The 18320-nt window shown below is 39.0% G+C and overlaps 1 protein-coding gene across 40 annotated transcripts in view; it reads right to left on the minus strand.

Moving 5' to 3' along the window:
* Positions 1-18320, minus strand: part of ARPP21 (cAMP regulated phosphoprotein 21) — a 198157-nt gene that overhangs the window by 49275 nt on the left and 130562 nt on the right. For 16 of the 40 annotated variants that reach the window (XM_079302591.1, XM_079302577.1, XM_079302584.1 and 13 more), the window contains 3 exons: positions 17671-17730; positions 14929-15158; positions 4120-4350 (listed from right to left, as the gene is read on the minus strand). In XM_079302591.1, the coding sequence (XP_079158717.1) occupies positions 4120-4350; positions 14929-15158; positions 17671-17730 (521 nt within the window). Of the gene's footprint in view, positions 1-4119; positions 4351-14925; positions 15159-17670; positions 17731-18320 lie in introns of all 40 variants that reach the window. The other 24 variants (XM_079302595.1, XM_079302587.1, XM_079302611.1 and 21 more) reach the window with 6 other exon arrangements.

The raw sequence follows: 18320 nt of genomic DNA on the forward strand, positions 1-18320 counted from the left end.
ATCAGACAGCTTTTATTTTCTTTCAGGCAAGACAGCAGATATTTGTTTCAGCAGTAAGATTTTCCAAGGAATGGGTGGAAAGTTACCATGGCTATAAGATGATTCAAATGCTATGGTTACTTGAAATCATGCAATGAAGAATCAATTAACATTAAAATTGAACTTTGGAGTGAACACTGAAGGTAGAGAATGTTCCCTTACATTTTCCTCTCACACAACAGCAGTCAAATGTGCACAACTACTTCACTACAATATAGTTTGTAGGAAAGGGGAAAAATACAAACCCACACTTGTTACTAATTACTTACACATTCTAATAACACAGAGCTGTACTTTTGAGAGCTGTGCCCTATATACCTAGAGGAGCTAGCACTCCAATTTTCAAGGAAGCAACACCTAAGGTATATTTAAGAATATCTTATATACAAATTCTGTTCTGAGTTCTACTAAGTTATTGAACCCATTTTGCTTCAGATAATTAAGCTGGGGGAAATAACCTTGCAAAAACAATGTTTGTTTAAAATAAAAAGTTTACCCAAGTAATTGTCTTGGAAACAAAAAAGGAATTACATTTCTCAGTAGGAAAAATATTTTTCATTACCTCAGTTCTCTTTTCACTTCCAGCATCAATCTGTAAACCAAAGGAGTTATAAATGCTTTAATGAGAAAAGGAAGAGCAATTTTAGCAATGATGTGATAGCCTTTAAAGTAGGTAACTAAAGTATGAATATTTGAGATAAAAAGGGAGATCTGGAGGAGTTCAGGGACTTGGAGAAATAGTGAAAAAACAATTTGTACCCTACAAAGCATCTCTACCTGTTCTTCTACTCCTCAGCCTTCTAGTTTCTCCCTCCAATGAATCATGGTCAGAAATGCATGAAGAGCACTGGCTAAAGAGCCTTGCCTTCTCTCTCTCTAAAGCATCAAGTTTCTGGATGAACTCAACACCACATTCATGCTGACAAAAGTAATGAGTGAGTGAAAAAGAAGCATGGGGCAATCCTGTCTACTGATTTCCTGATTCTTGCTGTGAACCTGCTGGGTGACTATGGCATGGAGTCCCAAACTTTGGGAATCTCAAGCCCAGAAGTACTTAAGAAGACTGAGTGAGCAGGGTTAACATGCTCCCAAAGCCTGTGTCAGATGCTTAAAGGCAAACTAATAAGGAGCATTTCCTGCAGCTTAATGAAAGATGACAGAATTGAAAGTGTAAGGTCCCAGCAACACTTTTAAATATGAAAAAAGAGATGACTTCTCATGAAGAAATCTTGAAATCAGAAATGAAAAGGAGAGATCAGAAGGTAACAGGGAAGACATTTTTAAGTTATGAACTGTGACCCTCATAGAAGGGCAAAGACTGCAATGTCATTTCAAGTAGTATGAATGAAAAGTAAATGCTTTTAAATTGTCAGAGGGGTTAAAGAAGAATGTGTCAAGAGGAATTCTTTAAAGGGTAAAGCACGGGGATGAAGTAAGTGACATGGAGAGTACAGACATATACATGGTTCTTTGCAAAAGCAAGTAAGAAGCTCGACTATCTGGGGAAGGAGAAGAGTAAAGCAAGAAGAGAAACTAAAGGAAACTACAGATATGGAAAAGAAAGCATGGATTCTCAACACCTGGGAAGGAGCAGACATCATTAGGGCAGGAAGAAATTGACAGCATCTCTGGATGTCATTAGAGGCTTATACAATCAGTGACTATGTAGTGTGAAAGGAAGGAGAGATCTTTAAAGGACACAGTGTTATGATAAGAAGAGAGAAAAGGACTGGAAGTAGCCACTCTGCAAAAGGAGAAGAAAGAGCTAAAGAATGGTATTACATAGGGAAAGAAAATCTATTCATTACAAGAAACAATGATCCTTTTTCCTTTCCTTTCAACTGTCTTCATTTCTGTTTCCGACAGCATCCATCACTTTGACAGTCAATCACAGAGCAATCTAAATCTCCTCCCCATGGAGCTTCTTTTGTAATGTTTCCCTAATAAGATGCAAAAACTCTGAGCCCAAAGAGTGGCACTTTTGCAGCATGTATTTTGCTGCATGTGAAAAACACAGCAGATGTCAAAGTTAAGCCTGGCTTCTAGCACAAGAGAGCAGCATGAAGCTAGAAGTGAGACAAGAATTTTAGGTTTTTAAAGAATCTGCTCCCTCCATTACTTTATAATATATATATTTACATGGGAGCCATAGAAACAAAACACTAGGTTTGAAAGAAACACAAAATAATAAATACACAAAAATGATTGCTCCCTGAATGTTAAACATACAAACATGCATGGGTTTCCCAACGATGCATCTGTGGACAGAGGCTCACAGGGAGGGAAGGTGCCCTGGTGACAGTATTGAAAGGCATTATACCTCTAGCAGAAAAAAAATTACTATCTACGTACCAGGCAAAAATATGAACTAGCTGTTGCAATTTGCTAAATTGAAAAGACAGATGCTCCTTTTACATGGCTCTTCAGGCTTTCAAAGGTGATGAACTTCAGTCTCTGTCCCTGCAGGAACAAGCCAAGGAACAAGGCTGGCCAGGAACAAGCAAGATCTCTCAGCTGTTTGTGGGTTCCAAGTAGCATCAATTCCTTTCATTTGTTTCTCAGTCCTGTCACCTGAATTATGGTTGACTCCTGCTCAGGCCTGATGAGTTTTGCATGAAAATGGACCATATGGTGGAACACAAAATGTTGTCTTCTGTATTGACCAAAAAATTTCAGTATTGCAGACAGAACGGTCAACTACCAGAACAGAAATAAGCAAATTATTATAGTGATGGATCTTTTCCTTGCTGACAGTATTAGGCTCTCATGTCAGTAATGCAATAGCTTGGAAAAAAGTACACGCAAAGAGCAAAGGCTTTAGAAGAGTAAAGGCTTATGCAAGTTACTAAGTCATCTCTCTGGACAGAACTTACCAAACTTACTGAATCTAAACAAATAAGAATTCTTCCTTGATTTTAAATATGCTGACAATATTGATCAGCCCCAGATACTACCATCTATAAATACCTGTGGTAAGATTGGCTTAAGAGTTTACCAAGGCTGCATTTTTTTAAATGCTGCAGTTTTCTCGACTGACCTATGACCAAAAAAATATTCTTAGTAGTGCTTTAAGCATTTCCACCAAAATAGTGGAACACAGGGACATGGTCCACATAAAATGCAAGTTATAAACAAAAATCCCCAAAGAGGAAGCTCCTGAATGTTCTTTTAAGGACTTTGAAAAAAATATTTTGGAGTTTAACCGTCCTCTCTCAGTATAATGGAAGACACATTTTACTACCGACTTTCTTGTTTTGAACCCAGCATAACTCAGCTAAGCTTGACAGCACAACTAGTCATGGACACTGGAATAGTCCAAATTACCAAAGAAGCACCACAGTCTCAAACTCCCTGAATCTTCTTAGCACTGATAGTACAATACATTGCGGAGTAGCAGCATAAGATGATCCAGACCAAAGAGGTAACAAATTGCCTTAAGCTTTCATCAAGTACTCAAATTCAAACTGAAGAGTTTCTGAAGTGCCCACAGCACTTGCATGCTTGCAAGTGCCTCTTTTGTGAGCTGCAGTGAGGAAAACTATCAGGAATTTAAGAGTTACATCTTTCTCTCATCACAAACTTCACAATTTAAATACAACTGCTAATCATACAGCTCACATAAAATTAATTCTGAAGCCCAAATTCATATGCAGCTTTTAAGCCTTTTGAAATTCTACTCTTAAGAACAATCTCTAAAAATGTGATGTTATATTTTATTTGTACTATATCTCAGCATGCTTGATATAGAAGAGCATCTGTCCTTATTGATGATAATGGGAACTTTGAGGATTCCCTTAGAGCCAGGGAGCACCAGGACTGCTGAATGATGAATATGGTGTCTGAGATGGAGCAAGAGTGTCTTGCATCACTTCCCACCAGCTATGCTACAACAGCCTCAGAAACTGAATCTAGCTTTGCTTGCACATTTGAATACAATAATTTGCCAAATGTAATTTCAAGGTATATTTGCACATAAAGCACCTTCAGAAAAGTATGTCTAGAAACAAGAAATTTGCTGATTCACCAGATGATCTCAGAAACACCAAAGAGCAGAATCAGGCAGGAGGGAACTGTACTGACCTGTGTGTGGGTTGAGAAGGATACTGCCAGGCGGTATCCCTGCAGCTTCAAGTGGAAGAATGATATAGCTGGTGTTGTTTGGGGCCACCTGGCCACTCATCCCATTCTCAGGGTAGGACACACAGCCTGAAGAATTGGCCGTTACCCCAGGGACAAGAGATGCACTTTGGAGAGGCTGATGTATTCGTGACAGTGATCCTGAGGAGCCAGCACTGCTGGAAGACTCTGAGCCTAACAGGGAGACACAACCACAGCAGGAAGGGGGGGTTACAAGGGATGCCAGTTCCCATCAGATAGGGCATACACACAAGGACAGCCTTCACAGACTGCAAAGGCATCACCACTCCATGCCCAGCTAGTAGAAGCAGGATTTTCACTCCCCACTGAACCCAGCACATGGTGGTAATTTTTACAATCCAAAAGCCCACTTTCCTCATGCAACATTGGCTTCCCCCCAGACAATAAACAGATTTACCAAAGAAGAAAACAAAATCCTCAGCATGTATTTCTAATATCAAGGTATCATTTCATAAGGTATAAAAACTAAACATAGTGTTTATAAATGAAAAAAAATGAGCAAAACTAACAAAAATGTAACAACAAAAAAAAATCACCAAATATTCTCTGTAAGGAAAAAGCAACAGTAACTGAGTTATCAGTCTAGTCACAAGATAGCTGTTCAACATCCATAATAATTTAAAGCTACTTAAAATGCTACCTAAGACTTTGTCACTTTTGTTTTTCAGCACCAAACCTATTAATATTGATCAATCAAGATAAATCAACTGTGCTAAAGCACATTTGTGCTGGAAGAATGGGAAGACACATTATTTTAATCCCTAAATATAATTCTCAAACTTCTGAGTTACTACATGATTAGATTTTAATTTGCTTCACAGAAAAAGGACAAGAACCTCTGACAGCGTAAGTCTCAGGTGATCAGCTTCCCTAAAGCAGGATGGTACGGATGCTTGCTTTACAGAGCAAAGTATCTTTTAATTGCAACTTCTTTCATTTTACGTGAGTGCACTGTCTATGCATCTAAACTCCACAATGTTCATCTGCAGGTATAGACTAAAAGCAAGGACAGAATTCAGGCTTCGATTTAGCAAACCCCTTTGAAGCAAATGACATCCTTTTAGATATGGGATACTGCAGGTGGACCCTGGAATAGACTGCTTAGGGCCTCAAATTAATTTTCAGTCAAATGCATTTGAAATTAATTTATTTTCTCATATTTAGAGAAATTGGAGCAGAAGAAGTTTCTTCTGAAGAAATCACATCAGCATCCTGTTACTTAACAGAGGATTTTTATCCAGATCACAGCAGGTTGCTGTGTAACATTTTTTACTCACCTTCTTCAAACTTTGTATTCATATAGCAACCACTACAGACACAGTCCTCTCTATGAGCTGTGCACTATTTTCCATCAGTTGGACCCTACATCTTCTTCTCCAGTATCTAATCAAGAAAGTAATAGAGATTTCCAAATAATTTTTTAGTTTCATTAAATACATTTCAAAGTTGCATTAGTTGCTATATTTTTCCTCTCTTTGTAGACTGAGATTAGAAATTTAGAAATATTATTTCTGAAGAAACAGTTTTATTTATTAGATAATTTCAGATTCCTGTGTTTTTACAAATTGCAGAGTTAGTCCTGGAGGTCATCCTAATCAAGATGCAAATAGTATTTGACATCTTCCTTGCAATTGTAAATGTAAATGCTGGAGTTCAATTTTCCTTCCACATCAGTTACAAGGTCCTTTGCTGTATTTCCGTGGCCTTTCTACATGCACTTCATGTTGTTTCTTTGAGTTCTCACTTTACTTTCTCCTCTTTTCCTTCACCTTTTAAATTCAACAGGTCAGAAAGCTACCTGGAGATGGTAGTGGTGATGAGATTTCTTAAACCTCCCATTATTTTCAAGCGTGTGACTAATATCAAGCCTGAGTTCAGACTCTCCACTTTTTGCACTATTCCAACAAAACACTATTGGCACAAAAGAAGATTGCAACTGTGACATTCAATTGTTTTGGTTTTTCTTTCTGCTGTTTTTATGACAGAATTATGTATTGGTCTACACTAGCTTCTGAATGAATAAAAGCCAGAGGACTGACATTAATTCAGGTGGACTCATCACATAGAAGCAGTGGAAAATACTTTGAGGCTATCACCACACATTGGTCAAGCTGATAGCTTTGAAATGTCTGCCTTAAAATATCCGAGATCTGTTCTCCCATGTCAGTAGATCAAGTCAGTAACTTTGAAATAAGACAAATAAATCACAAAACCATACAGAGGATATTTTGAATTTAAAAAGAAAAAAGAAAAAAAAAATCCAGAAGTTACTGCTGTACCAATTTTGCCTCCATTTATAGTGTATAAGAATGATCTACTTTATTTAGTTCTGTGATTGTAACTTATTTTCTATCATTTTAAGCCAAGTAAATTCCAACACTAATGTTTGGAAATTAAAACCAATTAATCTTGTCTTTGTTGCTCTGATTAGCTGTTTTCATCCTGCCTGAATCTGAAATGGGAAATCATTTTATAATGAATTCAGTACTGTAGAAAAGAGGAAAAATAAACTGACTTTATTCAGATTCATATTAAAATATGTGTTGCTAAAGACTTCTGAAAGGAATTTGGACTAAATGAGATTTTTGCCCTCCTTACACAATCTAAGCTCTTTTTTTCAATATATAAGGATGGATACTTCTAGATTATTCTGTAATTTTCTTGCTGCTTCAGTTAAGACAATAATAACCTTCACATTCTCATCACTTTCCATTAATATATTTTTAAAGTATTCTGAAGGATACAGAAGTTCAAAGAGCTGTAAAAAAAAAAGAGATAGGAAAAACCCACCAAAAATGCTTAATAGCTTAGAGCGTTTGCAGAGGGAGAGCGTGGAAGTACCATTAATTTTCCAATACTCTAAGCATTAGTGAGAGATGCAACATGTCCTGCTCTATTTTCCTTGGATCAGCATTCAGTATCTGATGACTTTGAATATCTCTGCTCATCTCACCTTTCAAGTCCAAGGCAAATTTCTCCTTTCTTATCAACTTATATGATCTCAAGATCTATCCACTACCACTGCATGCTCTAGACCATCATTTTCAGGAACAATAGGACGCTATTGTATTTTTGTCTTGAATATAGGTTCTTGGATTAAAAATATTTATTTTCTACTTTTGTGAGTCACTTGCCTTTCTCTATGCAAAGACATATTTAGCGATTTTGTAATGAAAATGGCATGTTCTCATGTGAACATTATTATTTCTCTCTAAGTTGCACTTCTAAAAATAAAACTCGTGTTTCAGCACAGTTGGTGAGAAGATTATGACTAGAAACAGTTGGCTTATGACCTGCTGCCCATAAGTCAATATTCTGACAGCTTTTATTGGATTTACAAGATTCAAGTGAATTATAAAGAAGGAGAAATCCAGTTCAAAAACTGAAAAGATATAATATACAGGACACTTTATTAAAAAAAAAAAACCCAAAACCTAAACAACAAAACAAACAAAACAGCAAAGGAAGTTTAATGTATGAAAAACGCCTGCAGTAACATATTGAAATGCCTTTCCCAATGGGAGTAGCATTAAGCACCTAACAGGAGAGATTAGACTGCGACTCTGATTACCTGGAGCTCTGCCAAGGAAGCTAATGATCCCTACAGATCTGTATCAACACATCTAATACCCAATGCAGCCAGCTAAGGGGGAAAGAAAGAAACTCTGACAGATGTGCATTCCACTGAATGGAAAATGCATTAAGAGATGCTAAACGTGCAATAATTAAAACTTTAAAGCCTCCTAACAATTATTTAACTAGATATGTAGATGCACATAGAACATTTATTTGAAACACATCTTCTGTCATGATAAAACCTGTTGTAATGTGTCAGTGACAATAACATGGCTGTTGATACGCTAGATTTTCACTTTTTGGGTGTTAAGACTGAACATGTTCATCATTGTGCCCCTACAATGGGACAACTATTTCACTTTTCATGCTTAGGTATGGAAACCCTGGAAATTTACTGTATTACTAGAAAGCTGAACAAACCAACACTTTGTATGATGTCCTAAGTAGCAGGAATGCAAGGTGATTGAAATTTGTTAAATTATTAATTCCCCAACTCATATTGAATTATAGCTTAGAACATCTCTTTGTACCTACTGAACACCAGAATAACAGAGAAGGAAATTTTATTTCCAGTGTGCAATCTGTGCTTTTCAGTAGAACAAGGTTTTCTAAATTATCAACAGGTGAAATAACTACCAGAATCAATAAGATAACAATGTAATGGGTTTCAAACAGCCTCTTTTGTGAAGTTTGCAAAAATGAAGTAACATAATTCCTTTGTAAGCTCCAATTCCTGTGCAGCTCAATGCAATAAAGTCTAAGACTAATTGACACTACTGGACTCTACTGCAGAGAACAGCATGTTCTGTGATGTCTCTGTGAGCCTAAGGGGAAATTAACATCTTTCTCTGCTTTTGTTCCCAACTGTTCGCTATGTACCATTAATTACAGATGTATCACAGGTTAGGGGCAGAACATTTAATTTTGGTAATCATATAAAAAGTGATCCAGAGAGGCTACAATGCTAATATTACATCACTGTATACCCTGTTGAAGGCAGCTGTGAGCTTTCTGTAAAATCCTGACAATTTTAATGCTCCTATGCACATGAAGAGTGTTTAACAATACTTCTGGATGACTGCCATATATAGAGAGAATAATTTTCACATTTAAAGAGACCATAAATATTTTCCATCCTTTAACCAATGAAGAACATTTTGACCAACTAATGATTTCACACTGATTTCATACAAATTTATGATGATACAAATGCAAGACAAAAACATTTTGAATTTATTAATGTGAAACATAAAGTTATTCAGAGAAAAGTCTTTCTGTACAAGAACTGGGACAGAATTGGTGCTTAGCAGAGTCTGCCACGCTATCAGAGCAGCATGCATGGGTAGCAACACCTCTGTAATTCTACTTCAACTACTGCAGTGAAGACAAGAAAAAAAAAAATCAACCAAAAAAAAACATGATCAACCTCTAAATGTCTACTGAACTACAGAACACCAGGGCTGCCTATGACAAAATAGAAAGTAATAAATATAGTATTGCAAAACACGCATACTTAATGCACCTTAGAAAATGCAAATAGCACATGGGGTATTTGACTACTGCAGGAATTCACTTAGCATTTTTTTGGTAAAGGGAAAACACTTTATCAAGACATATTTTCCCATAGCTTTTTGAATTGTTATTGCTTTCTGCTTTAATGCCATTCAACAGCATTTTAGAGAGAAGAATAGAAATAGTGATTAGGATAGTAGTTCTTATGATTTTTTTCAGGCTGACTGAGTTTGTGTCCTGGCTTTGAAAGTGTCTGTTTTGACATCCAGTCTTGCTCTTCTTCCCCACCTCTTCATTTGATCTTACTTCTCTTTTTCTGTGCCTTGGCTAGTTCTCCAGTTTAAATGCATTCCTTACAAAAAGTCAAAGCATTTTACAAAGACCACAGAATTTTAATATCACTGATATTTTTAAAATGTCTTATAGGAGATTTCATTTGATAGCAATTTGGGGTTTGGTGCCTACGGGGTGCAGATTCATTTACAAGTATTGGCATGCTTCACAAGTCTCTTCCTTAATACATTTGCTAGGTGCCTCCTTTTTACTATGCTTGATTTTAACACTAAAATGGCTTCTTAAAAATATCGCCCTTGCAATTCGATGTCTCCCCCAAACTGGGCTTCCCTGATCATTTTAAAGGCTCTGCACCTCTGCAACACAATGCTGCAGAGAAATACATTTACCTGCACTCTGCTTAAGGTAGAATGATACAAAAAATAGTATAGCAGGAGCCTGTGCCTCTTCCTTAATTCTTGCACATCAAATTCAGTTCTGATGCTATGGAAATATTCATGGGAGGCAAAGAAATCTGGAAGTGAAACCATAGTCTATTCCATACTTCAGGCCCCACTGTATAGCCTATTCAGTCTATATTCAAATTAAAATTACATAAGAATGTATACACTACATACACACTGAAATTGCACCTTGCATTCCCTGGGACAGACCCCATAGGCAGACAGAATACGTAATGGGGAGGATTCTGTCATCTCTTCACCTGGCTGAACACAGAGATGAAGGGACAGGGGCAATGGCAACAAGATCCTGCCCAGCACAGCAGTCAGGTCTCCTGTGTGGTTATCTCACTGTCTCAGGCACCCTGGGATAACAGATGTGAGGTTCTGCAAGTGTAAACAAACAACAGCAAGGATGGCGGTTCACTTGGTTGGAGGTTAATTCAGACTGCTCCCTGCATCAAAATTGTTTCCACAAAGAAAAAAGGATGGGTCATGGTCACGGGAGACTTGCTTCTGAAGGGAGCAGAAGGCCCAATGGGCTGATTTGACTCACTTCTTGCGGGTGTCTCCTTGGTGCCTGAGTTAAAGATGTGAAAACTTTTTACCCTGATACAGCTCTCAGATCATTATCTATTAATGATTTTTCAGGTAGGCAGCAATGAAGTCCCAACAAGAAACCCATAGGCAAGTAAGAGACTTCAAGGCCTTGGGAGAATTGGTTAAGGGATCAGGAGAAAAAGCAGTGTTCTCCTCTGCCCTTCCAGTTGCAGGGACTGATGAAGAAAGAGCCAGCAGATTAAGAACAGACTCTGAGCCTGGTGTCATTGACAGAATTTTTGGGGTTTTAACCACGGGTTGGTTTATAGAAGACCAAACCTGCTGGTGGCAGACAGGTCTGCCTACACCTGTCTCAAAGGGGAAAAGTATCTTTGCACAGGAGTTATCAGGTCTTTAAACTAGATTTGAAAAGTGAAAAGGATGTAATGCAGCATGCCAGTGCTTAAGAGATCGTGTGCTAGTGAGGATCTTTGGTCTGACAACCTAGTGGATGCAGGGAATGGAGATGCATGTGGCAGTGAAGACTCAAAGTTTACTAATGTGTTAGAAATGACAGAAGTGCCTGAGAATAATCAGTAGGAATTACAGCATCTTCCCACAAAAAGGGGGCAGGATCAGTGACTCAATTTAAGGGCACCTACACGAATGCACACAGCATGGGAAACAAAACAGGAGGAGCTGGAAGTAAACTGCATGGCAGGATAGCTGTGACACAGTTACCATCACATGGTGGAAACATCACACAAGTGGAGTGCTGCAGTGGATGGCTGGAAATGCCTCTGAAGGCATACACCAAGAAGGATAGATGGTGGGATACACCTTGTATGTTAGAGAGTGTTTTGATTGTTTAGAGCTTGACAGTGGTGATGAAAGGGTTGTGTATTTATTTGTAGAAATCAGAGAAAATGCCAATAAACAGACATCATGGTGGGAATTTGCTATAGACCACCTGGGCAAGATGAAGAAGCAGATGCAATATTCTATAAGGAGACAGGAGAAGTCTCACAGTCACTGGCCCTTGTTCTTGTACACTACTTTGACTTAGCAGATAACTGCTGGAAATGGAACACTGCAGTGAGAAAAATGTCTAAGAGGTTCCCGGACTGTGTGGATAACTTCCAGGTGCAGCTGGTGAGGGACCCAGCTAGGGAAGGTACCCCACTGGGTTTTTATTTTGTGAACAGAAAAGGACTTGAGGGTGATGTGATGGTTAGAGTTTTATTTGGCACAGTGATCACAAAAAGACAGTTTTCAACTCTCAGAGAAGTAGGGAGAGGGGTCTGCAGTCTAGCTACCTTGGACTTTCAGAGGGATATTTTGGGCTTGGGAGGCAGTCCTGAAGGACAAAGGGGTCCAAGAATGCTGGATATTCTGCAAGAAGGAAATCTTAAAGGCACAGGAGCAGATTGCAACCATGTGCTAAAAGACAAGCTAGCATGGAACACAGCCATCCTGTCTCAGGGGAAAAAAAAAAAAAAAGGTTAAGCAGGGAGAACATTAGAAAGGCCAAACCTCAGCTAGAATTTAATTTGGGTACTGTTGTAAGAGATAACAAAAATGTTTTTATAAACACATTAGCAAGAAAAGGAAGGCTAAATATGATCCCCATCCTTTATCTGCTGGAGGGGGAAACATAGTCACAAAGGTTGAGAAAAAGATTGAGGTATTTAATGCCCTTTTTGCCTCAGTCTGTAATATCCAGACCTGTTCTCTGGGTACCCAGTCCCCAGAGCCAGAAGACAGAGACAGGGAGCAGAACAAGGCCCCCACAATCCAAGGACAAAATTAGTGATATGCTACATCACTTAGACACACACAAGTCTGAGATGGGATTCTCCCAAGGGTTCTGAGGGAGAGGTAGAAGTGCTCACTGAGCCACTTTTCATCATTTATCCCCAGTGGGATGTCCCAGTCTAGTGGAAGCTAGCAAATGTGACACTCACCCAATAGAAAAGCTGGAAGGAGGCTCTGGGAACTAAAGGCCTGTCAGTCTGACTTTGGTATGAGAAAACTTACGGAGCAGATAATCTCCAGTGCCATTATGTGGCATGTACAGGACAACAAGGCAAAAGCACCCAGCCAACATGAGTTTATGAAAAGAAGGTTCTACCAAACCAACTCAATCTCCTATGACAAGGTGACCCACTTTGAGTACGAGGGAAAGGCTTTGGATGTTGTCTACCCAGACTTTAGAAAAGCTGTTTTTCAACACTGTCTTTTACAACACTTTCCTGGAAAATCTAGCTGCTCATTACCCAGATGGGTATACAGCTCACCCTGGCTGATGGCCAGGTCCAGAGTAGGGGTGAATGGAGTTACACACAGTTGGAAATTGATCACAAGTGATGTTCCCTAGGGCTAGTCCTGTTTAATGATCTAGACAAGGGGATCAAATGCATCTTCAAGCATCATCATTAATCATCATTATCATCTTCAGATGATACCAAGCTGGGAGGGAGTGTTGATCTGCTGGAAGGTAAAAAGGCTTTACAGAGAGATCTGGACAATGGGTTGAGGCTAATTTTGTCATACAATACGACAAAGTGCCAGATCATACCCTTGTGTCACAACAATCCCATTTAGTGCTATAGACTTGGGAAAGAATGGCCAGTGGAAAACGACCTGAAGGTGTTGGCCATCATCCAGCTGGATATAAGTCAGCATAGTGGCCAAGTAGGCCAATGGCATCCTGGCCTGTATTAGCAATAGTGTGATCAGCAGGACCAGGGCAGTGATTGTCCCCTTGCACTCAGCAGTGGTGAAGCTGTATCTTGAATCCTGTGTCCAGTTCTGGATCCCTCAATAAAGGAAGGACACTGAGATGCTTGGAGCATGTCTAGAGAAGGGCAATGGAGCTGGTGATGGGTCTGGAGCACAAGTCTGATGAGGAGTGGCTGAGAGAACTAGCTCAGAGTTCTCTTTGCTCCCTAAAGGAGGTTGTAGCAAAGTGGGGGTTGTTCTCTTCTTCCAGGCAACATGCAACAGGATGAGACGTAATGGTCTCAAGTTTCATGAGAGGAGGCTTAGGCTGAATACCAGGAAAAAACTTCTTCACTGAAAAGATTGTTAAGCATTTTAACACTGTCCAGGGGAAGTGGCCGAGTCCCATTCCTACAGGCATTGGAAACACATGCAAATGTGAACCTTGGAAACATGGTTTAGGGGTGCACTTGACCATGTTATGTTAATGGTTGGACTTGATGACCTCAAAGGTCTTTTCAACTCAAGTGACTTTATGTTTGTCTAGAATTTTAAACTACATTTGCCATCCAGAGATCTAAAATGTAATTACTATGTCAATGGTTTTATTTATTTATTCTGAAAACTCCATTCCCCAGAATCCTGAACCACACAAAAGCTACTGTAAATTTTGGGGAATAGGAGTGAAATCTGACCAACTCAGGTTTGATAAACTGGGTGTAAATTAAGTACCATCCATAAAACACGCTCAAGCTGGAAGAGCACTAAGTGCTATGTATTGATTACCATTTGTCCTGTACTATAAGTATCAAATGAACCAATCTGATGGAATCATCTGATGACCTCATAATTTATTATGCACTTTCAATCTGAAGTATAATAGAATACCTAAATGGCATAGCTTGAGGTTACTTAGATCCAGACCCCGTGACTCACTCATATATTAATGTACTCATAAAGTTAATGTAAATAAATGCAGAATTCCAACCAGATTCATTGTCTATTTAAAGAATGCTTTTGTTTAATGGGAAACAAACAAGAAAATGGAGAGATGGTAGAACTTCTGTGAATCCACCAGGTCTGCCTGCTTCCACCACACCCTCAACTGCTACCACCAAGGCAGAGACTGTACTCCAAAATACAGATGGAGTGCACTTTAGCAATGACAAAAAATGTTCTTGGATTTCTCCTCAGATATCTGACATTTAATTATTCACAACTCAAAAATATTAAGATTAATAAAAAGGTAAAATCTGTGCTTTCTCTGAAAGGAGTACTGCCTTTTCAGGCTACAAGTGCAGACAGTGTTCAAATATTGTGTGCACATACTATACTCCAGGGAAAGTCTACCTCTCCTATGATTTTAAAAACCTCATGCACCACATTTTTTTCTTGATTCCTAAAACTCAAGAGCAGGTGCCCAGATACTAGCATCCACACAGGGACATAAACATCTCTTGTGTACAGGAAACACAACTGTTTATGCATTTTGCCATCTAGTCCAATGAAGAGGGTCAAACTATTTGGTCTCTGTAGGTTCCTTCCAACCCAAACCACTCTGTGCCAGACCATACTCAGATCAGCACCAGCACAGCCATTTATCATCACACAACAAGAAGCACTGTGAACCCAATACAGTACTAGCTACCTGTTTTAGACAGTTTGCCGGTACTTCTGTTACTTGATGAGCTATCTCCTCTTGTCAGGACAGTTATCCCACCAAAACTAGCTGTCTTTGTTATGGCTGGCTTCAAATTTCGATTGGAGCTGTCCGAGTCTGTGCTGCTCCATGGCCTCTGGTGGTCTGCCCACTTTGATTCATTCTCCGTACTGCTCTGCCGACTGCTAGATGTCTTCCCAATGCTGTCTCTGTTACCCCTACAGATATCATAAAACAAAGATTTATACACAAATAAAACCATGTCAAGGAAGAGTCTATTTGAGGTATCATACATCGACCTTTATACAGAACAAGGAAATATTCTGCCTTTACAAAAGAAAGTCTGAAATGGGATTTCATCTCTGTATTTATCTGTTTTCAGCATGTTACCACTGCTATACTCTTTTTACATGCACTGCACTTACCACCCTTCCCTTTTGGATATCTCCTCTGAGCACTTTACCAGATGGGGCTGACACAGTAGTATTATGCAGCACTGATGTAGCATTTCTGTTGTTCATTGTGTTCTCTTCCCTCAGCAAGCCCCGCATCACTTCTCACTTTGCTGCCTATCCCCTGTGATTTTCTCACCAACTTCACCTGCATTCTACCTTTGTCTTCATGTCCTTATTTCTATAGCAGCTTGCTCCCAGTGATTATCAGCTTTGTGAGCTCATCCAAGTCCTTGCCTAAACATGTGTCCTCTCAGTGTGACACCAATCTCTTCGCTGCTAATGCTTCACTTTGAGACCCACAAGTCAGTTTATTTTGTTTCCCTTCTGCATAGAATAGCCATGAAATTCTCTGGGTAGAGGCTGCCTGTCCTTGAACAGTTGCAGAGTACCCAGTGTACTGTGAATAATAACACAGTAAATTCTGATCACAGAATTTGGAGAAGAATTTGGCTTATTTATGTAAACTACTTACACTGTACTGCTAAAATGACAAAACCAAAATGACTACCATGGCTTAGTGCACTATGACTGTTATCCCAAGTGATGCTCATAATACGGTATTTGAAAGGATTTTAAAAGACATTTTCCACTTCTCTGTTGTATATTATAGTAAAATAGCTGGCAGACTCAAAGCTCTTTCTACAAATAAAAAGGGTGGGACTGTAGCTATTTAATTTTTTTTATCCCCTTTTACTTTGTGGACTTGGTTCCTGCTTTTTATTTGGAGAATTTGCAGAGCTGTGTCTCTTGGAACATGAAGGAGGAAGCATGTCAAAGATGGGATCAGGCTGTTGCATTCCTTGCCTGTAACAGAGCCTCTCAGATATGATCAGCAGTGTAAACCTGTTGACGATTACTAGACCCACATAGTGGGAAAGTATGAAGAGAAACAACACAGAAGCAACAACAGAAAAAAAAAGGAAAAACAATTTAAAAAGAAATCATCCTTTAAGATTTAATCAGAAAGAAAAAAAAAATCCCTGAAGTATATTATTTACTGACTCCTTTGTACTCTTGTGCTTAGAAATTAACAATTATCTTCTATTTATATGCTAATGAAAAAGAGGGAGAGAAACAGAATGCTATTGTATCCCTGTTTTCTGTGGCTTTGGGTTACAAAAAATTTCTTTTTTACCCAAACAGACATTAGCTATTAAGAGTGTGTGTGTGGACATCTTCTAAGTACTGCATGCCCAATCCAAGACTCACAGATCATCAAGGCTAATCCAAAGCAAGGAGGAAGTTTTTTGCCTGCGGCCTATGGTCATGGGGTGCAGAAGGAGATGCTCCAGCACTGCTCCTTATCTGGTGCAATCTATTCACCTCTCTGTGGGTTCTGTGATGACATACAGACTCAGCAATCAGAGATCAAATTTTCTCTACACACATCCATTTCTCCTCGTAGTGAAAAATTACATAATATAAATGATATGGGTTTGAAGTGACATATACAAACCCAAATGCATACAGACATCTGAGCATATCTGCCTTGCTGTCCATGTGCCTCAACAGATGAAGGGCACACTCCTGAAAGCATCCATTCCTTCTGCCTCCTCTGCTTAAGACTTGTGGCAGCTGACTCACTTTTAAAACAGCCTTGTTGATCTGAACGTGTGAGAACTGATGGTGGTGGAAGACAACCTTTCTAAAACTCTCAGAAGAACAATGCCACCACCAGATTCAGTCTTCCATTGATCCAGTGTGTCAATTGGTAGAACAGCTCTCCATGAAAATAGGGACTGACTGTTACTGATTTCCTGTTGGCTTGGGATGCTCTTTGGGATATGGGATGCATCTGAATGTTCTCTGTGTGTAAGGAATGGGAGTTGGGAAGACAAAGTTAACAGGAAAAAGTTTCAAAACACAGATACTTCAGATAAGGGAACTTCAATCAGTTTTGTCTCAATATACTTTTATTTCAGCTTTTGACAAACCAACAAAAGAAAAAAGGTCCATCTGGGCACAAGTCTATGAAACGTGCTTGTCATATACGCTCCAGGAAAAATGAGCTACCACCACAGTCACAGTCTGAGCAGCCAGGCAGCTGAAAATCTCATGTGGTTCCTTGAGGGACTGAAGCAAAGAAAAGGGTTCTGTTGTTACCTCTGCATTCAGAGAACATGGGAAGAGTGGGGTAGAACTCTGTTCTCCATGCTCCTTTCCAACCAGAAAATTGACACGAACACACATGTCAAGGTGTGCCTTGCAAATGACACAGATGGAATCACAAATGAGATGCATTGGGAAATAAATATTAAATAAAATGCATACAAACCTAAACAGCTGTCTTTTCTTATGCATATCATTGCAAATGCTATTGTCTTCCAACAGCCTACTGAAAAATGAAAACAAAGATTATGCTAAAAACCATGGTAATTCAAATTTATCTGATTTGTAAAGTTTTATTTGATTTCTAGATACATTTTTCAATTTATGCTAGATTCAGTTTAATGAAACAAGGCTAAAATTGCTCCCTCCTCCCTCAACCCAGGGAGGCTGAGGGCCATTTAGCATTTCCTGTTACCAAGCAAAGTAATTCTCAGAAGCTAAGGAACCATACATCTACATCCAAAGGAATATTCATTAAAAAATCACCTAACAAGAAGATAAAAAACTGCAAGCCAGTAAAATACCACATATGTAATTTTAAGTATTTGCTAAGTCACTTGGAAGTCTTTACAGCTCAGAGAAATGCTCAGATACTCTGACAAAAAAGAAAGGCAAAGCACTTAAACACACACCTAACTTTCAACATAGCCAATCAACCAGATAGCTCATGTGCATGGAGCTAAGTACAAGTTTAATTGCTTCACCTGATCAAAGGCTGTAGGGCATGCAGCAAGAAAAAGCAGTGTTCTGCAGAACGCAGCTGAAGTCTCCCTCAGGACAGCAACAGTGCAGGCAGTACAATTTCCAACCTGGCCT

This window comes from Erithacus rubecula (assembly GCF_903797595.1).
Source record: "Erithacus rubecula genome assembly, chromosome: 3".
NCBI classification, from domain to species: domain Eukaryota; kingdom Metazoa; phylum Chordata; class Aves; order Passeriformes; family Muscicapidae; genus Erithacus; species Erithacus rubecula.